Here is a 14,464-nt window from a genome sequence, read left to right as displayed (position 1 = left end):
GTTTCATACTTTACAAATTTTTGTCTAATTTACTTTGGTTTTTTATTTTATTTTTCAGTGTAATTTAACTTCTTTGTTGACTAATAAAACTATTGTTATTTCAGGTTGGCCAAACATCCCAAGAAAATCAGTCCAACACCAAAGACCTAATGGAAAATACCCTCGTAGGAGAAAAATAAGTATGTAGACCATGTAGACCTTTGCCAGAGGACTCTGCAATGTATCCAAACCACTCGGTTGTCATCAGTTATAAGATCCAATTTGATGGTCTCCCGTGCATTCAACGTTGAACTAATCAGAAGCATGTTTAACTACCCATCATATATAAGTTTGTCCACGCGCCACAATGTGTACTTTTAACTCAATCTCTGAGGTTACACGTCTATGAACTCACTGACTTGGGCTTTAGAGTGTTAACCTTACAGGCACACCCCTGTTATGTTGAACTAGAGACCAAGACCACCATATCAAAAAAGCTTCATACTTACACATCATCAATATTTTCTTTTGCACTGGAATAATGAATCTCCATATGGGAACCACTTTCTGATTCTCACGAAACTCCACTTAAAATATCTCAAGTCCTCATGTCAAATCATTGTAGAACCCAATCTGATCTTTTTTAGCTCTTCCCGTCAATAATGGTAGCTTTTAAGTCATCTTTGATAGCCTCTTATCCTAATGTCACCATAATGAAAGTCGCAACACCGGTCCTTGCTTCCGCTTAATAAGTAACACATCCTCCCATGGGGGAGCCATTCCACTCCTAGTAATTTCTTTGACCATCTCATCTAATCAGAATTCACTTCTTAAGGAAATACTTTTTATGGTGGAGTTCATGGCGAAGATCATTTTCGACTCTTAAGGAAATAGTTTATGTGATATACTTCATAGCAAATCGTCTCCACCTCTTAAGGAAATACTTTGTGTGTTGGACTTCATGACGAACATCCTTGTCACCTCTTAAGTAGATACTATGTGTGTTGGACTTCATGCTGAAGCTGCTTTCCGCTTCTTATGGCAATATGTTTTATGTTGGACTTCATTGTGAAGATCCTTGCTGCCTCTTAAGGTAGTATTTTGTAGGTTGTACTTTATGGTGAAGAACTTTGCCACCTCTTAAGGTGATATTTTATATGTTGGACAACAAGGTAAATATCCTTACCGCCTTTTACTGCAATACTACATGTGTTGGACTTCTTGGTGAAGATCCTCGCCATATCTTTAGGAAATATTTTGTATGATGGAATTCGTGGAAAAGATCCCTGCAACCCTTCACAACAATGTGAATGAACTATCTAAACTCCTCTCCTAAGAGACTTTGAGTTACTACAGGTGGTATCCAACATATAAATCTCTCCTAGGAGACGCGTGTAAAGTCTTCCCTAAGAACTTGGTTCAAAGTCTTGTATGAGGCCTTGATAGAAGTCCCGTCTGAGAGGTCCAACGCCTCGCTTGAGGGACTAATAGTCTCGTCAGCCAGGATCAATTTAACTTCACCTATAGGAATAAGAGTTCCAATAAAACAAGGTATTTAAACTCCTCATCTGAGGGACTTAGAGATTACTTAGGCAGGATCCAACATATGAATCGCCTAAGAGGCGCAAATGAAATCTAGCATAAGAGACTTAGTTTAAGGTTTGGTTAGAGTTTCCTCGGGCGGAATCCAACATATGAATCTTGCGTAAGAGTTGTAACTAAATTCTAGCTTAGGAGACTTAGTTTGGAGTCTTGTTTGAGGGCGTAAAATATGTTTTGCCTAGGGGTGGCAAAACGGGCCCGGCCCGCTGGGCATGCCCGTTTTTCCCGCACTTTAGTGCAGGGCGGGCCAAGGATTTAGGCCCTCACCCTCTAATGAGTCCGCCCCATTTTTCTCGCGTGCTTTTGCGGGCACGCGCATTTACATAAATTTTTGCATTTTTAGGCTTAAAGAGTGCAGTGCCCGCGGGCTTTCCCCGCCCCGCCCTCACTTTTTTGCGGGGCGGGCCTATGTTTTAGGCCCACATCCTCAACTATGATCGTCCCGCCCCGCCCCATTTTTTTGCGGGGAGGGCCTAAACGGGGCGGGCATGCCCGATTTCCACCCCTAGTTTTGCCCGAGAGGTCCAAATCCTCGCGTTAGGGAATTATAGTCTCTTCAACCAGCCTCAATATAATTTCACCCGTGGGACTAAGAGTTCCTATCAAACAGGTTATCTAACCTCCTTGGCTAAGGGACTTGGAGTTTCCTCAGGCAGGATCCAACATATGAACGTCACCCAAGAGGTGCGACTGAAGTCTAGCCTAAGAGACTATGTACAAAGTCTCGTCTAAGGCTTGATTGAAGTCCCACCTGACAGGTGTAATTCCTTGCTTAAGGAACTTAATAGTTTCGTCATCCATGCTCATTATTACTTTGCATGTGGGACTTAGAGCTCCCATAACGTAGACTATCTAAACTCCTCTGTTGACGTACTTGGAGCTTTTTATGGCAGAATCAGAATCAAGCCAAAGAGGTGCGACTAAAGTCTAGCTTAAGAGACTAAGTACAAAGTCTCGTTTAGGAATCATTATTTGAATCATTTTTTTAATTCTTTTAACTTACTTTTTTTATATAAAAATATATGAAAGAATAAAATAAACCATTTACGTGAAAATATTAATTATATTTTTTTATGAAAAGACAAAAAATTTGTATAATTTTATTTTATGTTAGACAATTATTCAATTTTTTCAGAATAAAACTGTTATCGCACTAGGTAGGGGTCAAACCTACGACTTTCTGCTTAGGAAACAGACGCTTTATCCACTGAGCTACAAGCGCTCACAATTTAAAATTAACTAATTTACTTACTTGAAATTATATTGCATTTCAATCATTATATTTATCCTTATTTTTCATATTTATTAATTAAAATAAAAACAGTTTTCACATTCAATGTCTTTATAAATGTAATTCCAATAAAAAAAGTCATAAAAGGTAAGCATTAAATTGAATAGTCCGAGCGTCCACTACATTATTATTCACTTTTTTTCTTCTTTTTTTTTTCGTCATCAATTCAATATTAACTTTAAAATATATTTAGACCACATTGATGTAAATACTCAATCTTATTTCCCTCAACCACTTTGAACATCTCTTTTCTCTTTCTCTATTCATCTCTTTGTTTTCCAAATTCTTTTTTCCTCTTTGTTTCTTTATTATTTATTTTCTTTTATTTTATGACTCACTCTTTCTATCATATCTTCTTTCATTTTTTAAAATTTTTGATCGTATCCTCTCCTTCCAATTTCATATCATATTCTTTCCTTTATTATCACTTTCAAATATATCTTTTTCTTTCTCTCTTAAATGATCTTATCAACAAAGATGATGAAAAAGATAATTTTATAATTTTGAATTTTGTTATGAGGGAAAAATAATATAGACAACATGTATGATAATGACAATCTTTATGAAATTTCAATTATTTATCACCCTAGTTTTGATAAAAGTTTCATACTTTACAATTGTTTTTCTAATTTACTTTGGTTTTTTATTTTATTTTTCAGTGTAATTTAACTTCTTTGTTGACTAATAAAACTATTGCTATTTCGGGTTGGCCAAACATCCCAAGAAAATCAGTCCAACACCAAAGACTTAATGCAAAATACCCTCATAGGAGAAAAATAAGTATGTATACCATGTAGACCTTTGCAAGAGGACTGTGCAATGTATCCGAACCACTTGGTTGTCATCATTTATAAGATCCAATCTGACGGTCTCCCGTGCATTCAACGTTGAACTCATCAGAAGTAGGTTTAACTACCCATCATATATAAGTTCGTCCACGCGCCACAATGTGAACTTTTAATTCAATCTCTCAAGTTACACCTCTATGAACTCACTGACTTGGGCTTTAGAGTGTTAACCTTACAGACACACCCATGTTATGTTGTACTAGAGACCAACACCATCATATCAAAAAAGCTTCATACTTACACATCATCAATGTTTTCTTTTGCACTGGAATAATGAATCTCCATATGGGAACCACTTTATGATTATCACAAAATTCCACTTAAAATATCTCAAGTCCTTGTTTCAAATCATTGTAGCACCCAATCTAATCTATGTTAGCTCTTCCCATCAATAATGGTAGCTTTTAAGTAATCTTTGATAGCCTCTTATCATAAATTCACCGCAACGAAAGTCGCCACACTAGTCCTTGCTTTCGCTTAAGAAGTACCACATCCTCCCACGGGGGAGCCATTCCACTCCTAGTAATTTCTCTAACGGTCTCATCTAATCAGACTCAACTTCTTAAGGAAATACTTTGTATGGTAGAGTTCACGGCGAAGATCATTTTCGTCTCTTAAGGCAATAGTTTATGAGCTAGACTTCACGGCGAATCATCTCCACCTCTTAAGGAAATACTTTGTGTGTTGGACTTCATGATGAAAATCCTTATCACCTCTTAAGTTAATACTTTGTGTGTTGGACTTCAATTTGGAGCTCCTTTCCGCTTCTTATGGCAATATTTTGTATGTTGGACTTCATGGTGAAGATCCTTGCTGCCTCTTAATGTAATACTTCATGTGTTGGACTTCTTTGTGAAGATCCTTGCCAAATCTTCAAGCAATACTTTTTATGATGGAATTCGTGGCAAAGATCCCTCCAACCCTTCACGACAATGTGAATGAACTATCTAAACTCCTCTCCTAAGAGACTTAGAGTTACTACATGCGGCATCCAACATATAAATCTCGCCTTGGAGACTCGACTAAAGTCTATCCTAGGAACTTAGTTCAATGTCTTGTATGAGGCCTTGATAGAAGTTCCGTCCGAGAGGTCTAACGCCTAGCTTGAGGGACTAATAGTCTCGTCAACCAGGATCCATTTAACTTCACCCGTAGGAATAAGAGTTCCCATAAAATAGGGTATTTAAACTCCTCTTCAGAGAGACTTAGAGATTACTTAGGCATGATCCAACATATGAATCGCCCAAGAGGCGCAAATGAAATCTAGCATAGGAGACTTACTTTAAATTTTCGTTTGAGGGCTTGGTAGAAACCCCACATAAGAGTTCCAACGCCTTGCACGAAGGACTTAGTGTATATTCATCCATTCTCAATCTAAATTTTCCTATGGAACTAAGAGTTCCCATCAAATAGGCAGTTAAAACTCCTTACCTAATGGATTTAGAGTTTCCTCGGGAGGAATCCAACATATGAATGTTGCCTGAAAGGCACGACTAAATTCTAGCGTAAGAGACTTAGTTCAATGTGTCATTTGAGGGCTTAAAATAAGTTTTGCTCGAGAGGTCCAAATCCTTGCGTTAGGAACTTATAGTCTTTTCAGCCAAGCTCAATATAATTTCACTCGTGGGACTAAGAGTTCCCATCAAACAGGTTATCTAACCTCCTTGTCTAAGAGAATTAGAGTTTCCTCAAGCAGGATCCAACATATGAATCTCGTCCAAGAGGTGCAACTGAAGTCTAGCCTAAGAGACTATGCTTAAAATCCCATATAAGGATTGATAGAAGTCACACCCGACAGGTGTAATTCCTTGCTTAAGGAACTTAATAGTTTCGTCAGCAATGCTCATTATAACTTTGCATTTGGGACTAAGAGTTCCCATTAAACTCCTCTGCTGACGTACTTGGAGTTTTCTATGGTAGAATCCAAAATATGAATCAAGCCAAAGAGGCGCGACTGAAGTATAACTTAAGAGACTTAGTACAAAGTCTCGTTTAAGAATCATTTTGTTTTTATTCTTTTAACTTACTTTTTTTATATAAAAATATATGAAAGAATAAAATAAACCATTTACGTGAAAATATTAATTATATTTTTATGAAAAGACAAAAATTTAAATACATTTTGTGTGACAGAATAGAAAAGATATTGTATAATTTTATTTTATGTTAGACAAGTATTTTATTGTTTCAGAATAAAACTATTATCGCGCTTAATAGGGGTCAAACATACGACTTTCTACTTAGGGAACAGATTTTCTATCCACTGAGCTACAAGCGCTCACAAATTAAAATTAACTAAGTTAGTTTATAATTTAATTTAATATTTAATACATAGTATATTTTGCGATATAACTTACTTGAAATTATATTGCATTTCAAACATTATATTTATCATTAATTTTAATATTTATTAATTCAAGTAATAACAATTTTTACATTCAATGTCTTTATAAATGTAATTCCAATAAAAAAGTCATAAAAGTTAAGCATTAAATTGAATAGTCCCATTGTCCACTACATTATTATTCACTTTTTTTTCTTTTTTTTTTCCGTCATCAATTCAATATTAACTTTAAAACATATTTAGATCACATTGATTTAAATACTCAATCTTATTTCCCTCAACCACTTTGAACATCTCTTTTCTCTTTCTCTATTCATATTTTTTTTCTCCACATTCTCTTTTCCTATTTGTTTCTTTATTATTTATTTTCTTTCATTTTATGACTCACTCTTTCCGTCATATCTTCCTCCATTTTTTAAAAATTTTAATCGTATCCTCTCCTTCCAATTTCATATCATATTCTTTCCTTTATTATCGCTTTCAAAAATATCTTTTTCTTTCTCTCTTAAATGATTTTATCAGCAACGATGATGAAAAGGATAATTTTATGATTTTGAAGTTTGTTACGAGAGAAAGATAATATAGACAACATGTAATGATAATGACAACCTATATTAAATTTTAATTATTTATCACCCTTTGTTTTGATAAAAGTTTCATGGTTTACAATTTTTTTCTAATTTACGTTGGTTTTTTATTTTATTTTTCAGTGTAATTTAACTTCTATATTGACTAATAAAACTATTGTCATTTCGGGTTCGCCAAACATCCCAAGAAAATCAGTCCAACACCAAATACCTAATGCAAAATACCCTACTAGAAGAAAAATAAGTATGTAGACCTTTGCAAGAGATGCGACTAAAGTCTATCCTAAGAACTTAGTTCAAATTCTTTTATGAGGCCTTCATAGAAGTCCCGTCCGAGAGGTCCAATGCCTCGCTTGAGGGATTAATAGTCTCGTAAGCCAGGATCAATTTAACTTCACCCGTAGGAATAAGAGTTCCCATAAAATAGGGTATTTAAACTCCTCATCAGAGAGACTTAGAGATTACTTAGGCAAGATCCAACATATGAATCACCCAAGAGGCGCAAATGAAATCTAGCATAAGAGACTTAGTTTAAAGTTTCGTTTGACGGCTTGAGAAAAGTCCCACACAAGAGGTCCAACGCCTTGCACGAAGGACTTAGTGTCTCTTCATCCATTCTCAATCTAAATTTTCCTATGGGGCTAAGAGTTTTCATCAAACAGGAAGTTAAAACTCCTCGCCTAATGGATTTAGAGTTTCCTCGGGTGGAATCCAACATATGAATCTTGCCTAAAAGGCACGACTAAATTATAGCGTAAGAGACTTAGTTCAAAGTCTCTTTTGAGGGTTTAAAATAAGTTTTGCCCGAGAGGTCCAAATCCTCGCGTTAAGGACTTATAGTCTCTTCAACTAGGCTAAATATAATTTCACCTTAGGGACTAAGAGTTCCCATCAAGCATGTTTTATAACCTCCTTGTCTAAGGGATTTGGAGTTTCCTCAGGCAGGATCAAACATATGAATCTCACCCAAGAGGTACGACTGAAGTCCCACCTGACATGTGTAATCCCTTGCTCAAGGAACTTAATAGTCTCGTCAACCATGCTCATTATAACTTTGCATGTGGGACTAAGAGCTCCCATCAAGCAGACTATGTAAACTCCTATGTTGACGTACTTGGAGTTTTCTATGGCAGAATCCAAAATATGAATCAAGCCAAAGAGGCACGACTAAAGTCTAGCTTAAGAGACTTAGTACAAAGTCTCGTATAAGAATCATTATTTGAATCATTTTTTTATTCTTTTAACTTACTTTTTTTATATATAAATATAGAAAGAATAAAATAAACCATTTACGTGAAAATATTAATTATATTTTATTATGAAAAGACAAAAATTTAAATAGATTTTGTGTGAAGGAATAGAAAAGATATTGTATAATTTTATTTTATGTTAGACAATTATTTAATTTTTTAAAAACAAAATTTGTAACACGCTGGGTAGGGATCGAACCTACTACTTTCTGCCTAGGAAATAGACGCTCTATCCACTCAGCTATGAACACTCACAATTTAAAATTAACTACATTAGTTAATAATTTAAGTCAATATTTAATACATAATATATTTTTCAATATAACTTACTTGAGATTCTAATAAAAATTTAGAAATGTTTATAAAAAATATAGAAAATTTGAAACTTTTAAATAACAAGACTGAATTAAATAAAAAATACTACTTCATATATATATATGTTTCAAATATATTTTACATAGAGTTTGACACCGTTAAGACTAGTGGCCTTGCCACACAGATAAACCTTAAAATAAAAGTACATGAAGAAAACCCAAAGACAACATAACAGAAGGACCTCCTAAGTCCAACGGGATTGACACTTATACTGACTATTCATAATATTATGTAGTAGAGGCAATGTGATCGTTTGACAAAACGCAAGCAACCTTCAACCTTGACGTTATCGAAATCCGTCACTCCATAGCCTTCCTTCCTAAACAGTCTAGCTCGTCTCCTGATCGTCAGAGATCCAAAAATTCAAGACAAAAAGAATACATGGCTAAGATTTACGTACAAGTTTAAAAGTTGGAATAAGATGTAAAATAGTAATATTTATGACAACCATAATTATTCAAACAAGCGTATCTTTATCCCATATTCACCTCTACTCTATAACTGCTTATTCTAATGCATCCTAGAACTATATGCTGACTCAGGCCACTAAACATTGTCAAGGATATCTATCCCATTTACCAAGGTCAGATATCACAAGACCACATGCCACCAACGTACTCCCAATTACCAAGAGCTATGCCACCTAACTTCACGTGGAGTCCAGGTGTTATAAGTCGATCGTCCCTGAGGATTCAGGCCAAGAGCCTCGTCTTGCCTAGCATGCATAAATAATAATCCCCGTTGGGATTGTAGGCGACTGATCAACCTCGTACGTTCCATACCGCACGATAGTGGACTTACACACTCCTCAATGCAAGTCTATATGATCACTCAATCATCTTGTAGGAACTCTCTACCATAAGTATTAAGTTAATATTTGGGAAATATCGTATCAACCTTTCAGGTCATACTTATTATCTAGATACTTCGGTTGAGTGCAGGTTACTGCTCGGTGGGTAACCGGTTACTGAAGCCCAGTTTTGAAAAATAGAATTTGGCAGAATGTGAAAAATTAAATGCAATACATCCTAATTTTCTATATGAACCAAGATATCATGGAATAAATATTTGAACACTTGTATATCATATTAGTGAAAGTTTTAGATATACCAATGATGATACTTGATCCTTTGAAATGATATACTTCACTTGAATCTTTACTCCACTTCAATTCACTTCAAGTCTTTGATAGCTTTTTGATCTTTTCACATGAGAATTGTTGAGAGATGTTATAATCATCAAAAACATCAAGAAGCCATGATTTCACAATCTCCCCCTTTTTGATGATGACAACTCACTACTTGAAAGTTGATTCTAAACTTTTTTCTCTAATCCAAGGATATCTCCCACTATGCAAGTGCTCCCCCTTTCTTTTGGAATATGAGCAAGGCTTTGGAAATGTGTATCTTTCCTACAAAATGTTAGAGAAACAAAAACAACAAGCAATTCTTCTCCCCTTTGTCATTAGCAAAAAGGTTGGGAAAAGACTTGATAAAAAACAGTCATACATTCGACATAGAATGCATAAAAAGTGAAACTTACCGAACTCGAAAAATTATATAAATTACATACCTTTCATCCTTGATGATGTACCATGAATATTCGATGAAAAAATCAGAGATCTGTTTCGCTCAAAATTCCAAGTTCTCGTCGAATTTTGAAAAAATGGCTCTTTTGCAAGTGGCTTTGTGAATATGTACGCTAATTGATTATGAGTATCCACAAATGTGACTTCGACATCTCCGTTGAGCACATGATCACGTAAGAAGTGATGTCGGATGTTTATATGCTTAGTTCTTGAATGCATGACGGGATTCTTTGTAATGTTAATGGCACTTGTATTGTCGCATCGAAGTGGAATGAATTCGAAGTTTAATCCGTAGTCATCAAGTTGCTGCTTAAGCCATAGGATTTGTGCACAGCAACTTCCCGCCGCTATGTACTCCGCTTCAGCCGTACTTAGAGCAACACACGCTTGCTTCTTGCAAGCCCATGAAACCAATGCATTTCCCAGGATGTGACACGTACCACTTGTACTTTTACGATCTGTTTTGCATTATGCATAATCCGCGTCAGAATAACCAACTAAGCTACAAATGCTACCTTTGGGATACCATAGTCCAACGTCGGTTGTTCGTTTGAGATACTTCATGATCCTTTTTACAACGGTGAGATGTGACTCCTTTGGATTTGCTTGGAAACGAGCACACAAACACACACTAAACATAATGTCAGGACGACTTGCTGTCAAATAAAGTAAGGAACCAATCATACCTCGATACTTTGTAACATCAATTGATATTCCGGATTCGTCTTGATCAACATATGTACCGAAGCCCATAGGTGTAGCCATTGTCTTACAAGTATCCGTTTCAAACCTTTTCAATAATTCTTTGCAATATTTGTATTGATTGATAAAGATGCCATCTTTTAATTGCTTGATTTGAAGTCCAAGAAAGTAGTTCATCTTTCCCATCATGGACATTTCAAACTCTCCTTGCATCATCAATGAGAATTTCTCGCATAGATCTTTGTTAGTTGAACCAAAAATAATATCATCAACATAGACGTGAACTAGTAAAGTATCACCTTTATCTTTCTTGATGAACAAAGTCTTGTCAACCTTGCCTTTAACAAATCCCTTTTCACAAAGGAAATTACTAAGACGATCGTACCATGCTCTTGGTGCTCGCTTCAAGCCATACAGAGCCTTTTTCAACTTGTAGACATGTGAGGGATTCTTGAAGTCTTCAAAGCCCGAAGGTTGTTTGACGTAGACTTCTTCATTGATATATCCATTTAAGAAAGCGCTTTTGACGTCCATCTGAAAAAGCTGAAAATTCATTGAACATGCATAAGCAAGTAATAAGCGAATAGCCTCTAACCTTGCAACGGGAGCGAAAGTTTCTTCAAAGTTAATGCCTTCTTCTTGATTATAACCTTGTGCTACCAATCTTGCTTTGTTACGAACTATGATACCATTTTCATCAAGCTTATTCTTAAACACCCATCTTGTACCGATGACGTGTTTATCACTTGGTTTAGGAACACGTTCCCAAACTTGATTTCTTTCAAATTGATTTAGTTCTTCTTGCATTGCTACTATCCATTGGTCGTCACTTAAGGCTTCAACAACTTTGGAAGGTTCGACTTGAGAGACAAATGCCATGTTCAAGCATGCATCTTGAAGGTTGAGTCTTGTTGAAACACCTTGGCTAATATCTCCAATGACTTTGTCGATTGGGTGATCTCTATGTGTTCTCCATTCTTTTGGAAGATCATTGTTGGTTGACTTTTGTTGAATCGGTTCATCATGATGTTCTTCTTGTTTTTCTTCTTGAATTTCAATCAAGTATTTAGAAGTATCTTCTTTGGAACTATCTACAAGATCATCATCACTATCACTTGCAACAATATCCTCTTTCGAGGGGTTAGATTCATCAAATTTTACATGCATAGATTCTTCTATAGTTAAAGTTCTTTTATTATAAATTCTAAAAGCTTTACTAGAGAGAGAGTAACCGAGGAAAATACCTTCATCGGATTTCTCGTCAAACTTACCAAGGTTGTCTTTGTCGTTGTTGAGGACAAAACACTTACACCCGAAAATATGAAAGAAAGAAATATTTGGTTTTCTCCCTTTGAAAAGTTCATAAGGGGTTTTCTTGAGAATAGGCCAAATATTAACACGGTTACTTACAAAACATGTCGTGCTCACCGCATCCGCCCAAAAATACTTAGGAAGATTTGAATCACTTAGCATTGTCCTTGCAAGTTCTATTAATGACCTATTCTTCCTTTCTACGACACCATTTTGTTGTGGAGTTCTTGGTGCGGAGAAGTTGTGTGAGATTCCATGTTCTTCACAAAATTCTTCGAATGAGGCATTTTGGAATTCTCCACCATGATCGCTTCTAATGGAGATAATTGAAAGAGACTTCTCATTTTGAATTTGCTTGGCATACTTCTTGAATGCTTTGAAGGCATCACTTTTCTGCACTAAAAACAATGTCCAAGTATATCTAGAGAAATCATCAACAATAACTAATGCATAAACGTTACCTCCGAAGCTTTTTGTTCTCGAGGGACCAAAGAGATCCATGTGCAACAATTGTAGTGGCCTAGTTGTGGACACCACATTCTTGGAAATGAAAGTTGACTTAGTTTGCTTTCCTTTTTGACAAGCACCACACAACCCCTCTTTGATGAATTTGTTCTTCGGCAATCCAATGACTAAGTCATGCTTGATCAATTTATTCAAGGGCTCCATATGAATATGAGCAAACCTCTTGTGCCATAACCATGATTCATTGTTGTTTACCAAGAGACACCTAACATTTAAAGACAAGTTATCTAAAGAGATTTGAAATATATTATTAACTCTTTTACCTTTTAGCATAACTTCATGAGTAACTTCATTTTCAATCAAACATTCATCTTTAGTGAAGTTGACTTTGAAACCTCGGTCACACAATTGGCTAATGCTAAGGAGACTATGCTTTAGACCTTTTACAAATAGGACATCTTCTATAGTTGTTGAAGGCGGTGAACCAATGATGCCTACGCCAAGGATTCTTCCTTTGTTGTTGTGACCATAAGTAACATATCCTTTGGCCTTAAGCGTTAGATGTGAAAATTTGTTTAAGTCACCCGTCATGTGCCTTGAACACCCACTATCAAGATACCATTGATTTGAGGAGGTCTTCAAGCATACCTCATCGTCTTCATTGTCGGAATGATGTGATGCCATCAATGCTAGATTTGCGCTTTGATCACTATCGGAATCCGATGAAGAACTTATTTCATTGTCATCCCAAGCAATGTAGGCCTTCTTATTGTAATCCCTCTTTCCTTTGTTGTCACGATTCTTTGCGAGTTTGGGACATTCCGGTTTGATGTGGCCTTGTTTTCCACATTCATAGCATGTAATGTCTTCATTGGATGTTGATGCTTCTCTTTCTTTGTTCTTTGAGAACTTCTTTCTTCTTGTGTAACTAGAGTTTCCAATATTATTTTTTGCACCAAAATATTTTCCTAGTCTTTTTACAAGAAGCATAAATTTTTCGTCCTCTTCGGGATTGTCTTCTTTCTTCACAACTTTGGAATCAACTTTTAAGGCAATGCTCTTGGATTTCTTCTCTTGGACCTCATGTTTCTCCAATAGTCCAAGTTCCGTCTCATATTCTTGAAGCTTTCCGAATAAAGTAGCGGATGTCATTGTTGATAAACTTTTCTTTTCGGAAATCGCCGTCACTTTGGGTTGCCATTCTCTTGTTAAAGACCTAAGCACTTTAAGATTAAGTTCATCATTAGTTAGTGTCTTACCAAGTGCTTTCTAGTGATTTGTCAAATGCACGAATCTTTTTTGCAAGTCGAGGATTGATTCTCCCGGTTGCATTTGGAATAACTCGTACTCTTGACTTAACGTGTTCAATCTAGATCTCTTGACTTCGGCCGTTCCTTCGTGAGTTTCTACAAGAGTATCCCATATTTCCTTTGTCGTTGTACATGTTGAGACGCGGAAGAATTCATCCATTCCAAGTGCACTTTGTAAAATATTAACCGCCTTTTTATCATAGAGAACCCTTTTCTTATCATCATCATCCCATGATCCTTGTGGCTTTGTTGAACTAGCACCGTTGACAACCGTTGTAGGAATAAAAGGACAATTTTGAACCGCCTCCCATATGTCACTTCCTTGTGCTTCAAAATGTGCCTTCATACGGATTTTCCAAAAGTCGAAATATTGACCGGAAAACAAAGGAGGCTTGTTACTACTACCACCATCTTTAAATACACGATCATTGTTTGCGGAAGCCATCTGAATCTTTAGGAACAAGTTACCTATAACTTGCTCTGATGCCAAATGTAAGTTGTAAATGCGCCTAAGAGGGGGGGGGGGGGGGGTGAATTAGGTGGTAAAAAATTTCTTCGATCTTGTTTCCGGTTCTTGGTTATTTTTCGTTTAAGTGCTGAAAAATAAATTGCGGAAAGTAAAAGGACACCGGAAATTATAGTGGTTCCCTTCACACTCCGAAGGTACTCCACTCCCCTTTCGACTCGAAAGAGATTTCACTATAGTTAGAATTATTGTACAGCCTACTCATACCAATGGTGATGCTTACTATCTAACCTATAGGTAATCAAGTGTATGAAGAACAATCCTCTTCAACACTTCACTTGTTTGC

General features: G+C 36.1%; 1 protein-coding gene and 1 non-coding gene across 2 annotated transcripts; both read right to left on the bottom strand.

Annotated features, from left to right (window-relative positions):
- Positions 1-2,730: 2,730 nt before the first annotated feature.
- On the bottom strand, positions 2,731-2,803 carry TRNAR-CCU (transfer RNA arginine (anticodon CCU)). Its single transcript has one exon. It is a non-coding gene; the product is annotated as a tRNA-Arg (tRNA).
- A 5,327-nt stretch (positions 2,804-8,130) lies between these two features.
- Positions 8,131-14,097, bottom strand: LOC127129825 (uncharacterized). The gene is made up of 7 exons (XM_051058945.1): positions 13,703-14,097; positions 12,991-13,558; positions 11,811-11,940; positions 11,487-11,696; positions 10,551-10,904; positions 8,232-8,239; positions 8,131-8,142 (listed from the first exon to the last, which is right to left on the bottom strand). The coding sequence occupies exons 1-7, from the start codon at positions 14,095-14,097 to the stop codon at positions 8,131-8,133; spliced, it is 1,677 nt and encodes a 558-aa protein (XP_050914902.1).
- Between the last annotated feature and the right edge of the window lie 367 nt (positions 14,098-14,464).

This window comes from Lathyrus oleraceus, chromosome 3, assembly GCF_024323335.1.
Source record: "Lathyrus oleraceus cultivar Zhongwan6 chromosome 3, CAAS_Psat_ZW6_1.0, whole genome shotgun sequence".
Lineage (NCBI taxonomy): Eukaryota > Viridiplantae > Streptophyta > Magnoliopsida > Fabales > Fabaceae > Lathyrus > Lathyrus oleraceus.
This window is presented reverse-complemented; position numbering and strand designations above follow the sequence as displayed.

Coding starts and splice junctions, on each gene's coding strand:
- LOC127129825 (XM_051058945.1), bottom strand. CDS start 14,097: ATGGCTTCCGCAAACAATGATCGTGTATTTAAAGATGGTGGTAGTAGT. Junction 11,941..12,990: donor CCGACAATGAAGACGATGAG/GTATGCTTGAAG, acceptor CCTATTCTCAAG/AAAACCCCTTATGAACTTTT. Junction 11,697..11,810: donor TGACGAGAAATCCGATGAAG/GTATTTTCCTCG, acceptor ACCCCTCGAAAG/AGGATATTGTTGCAAGTGAT.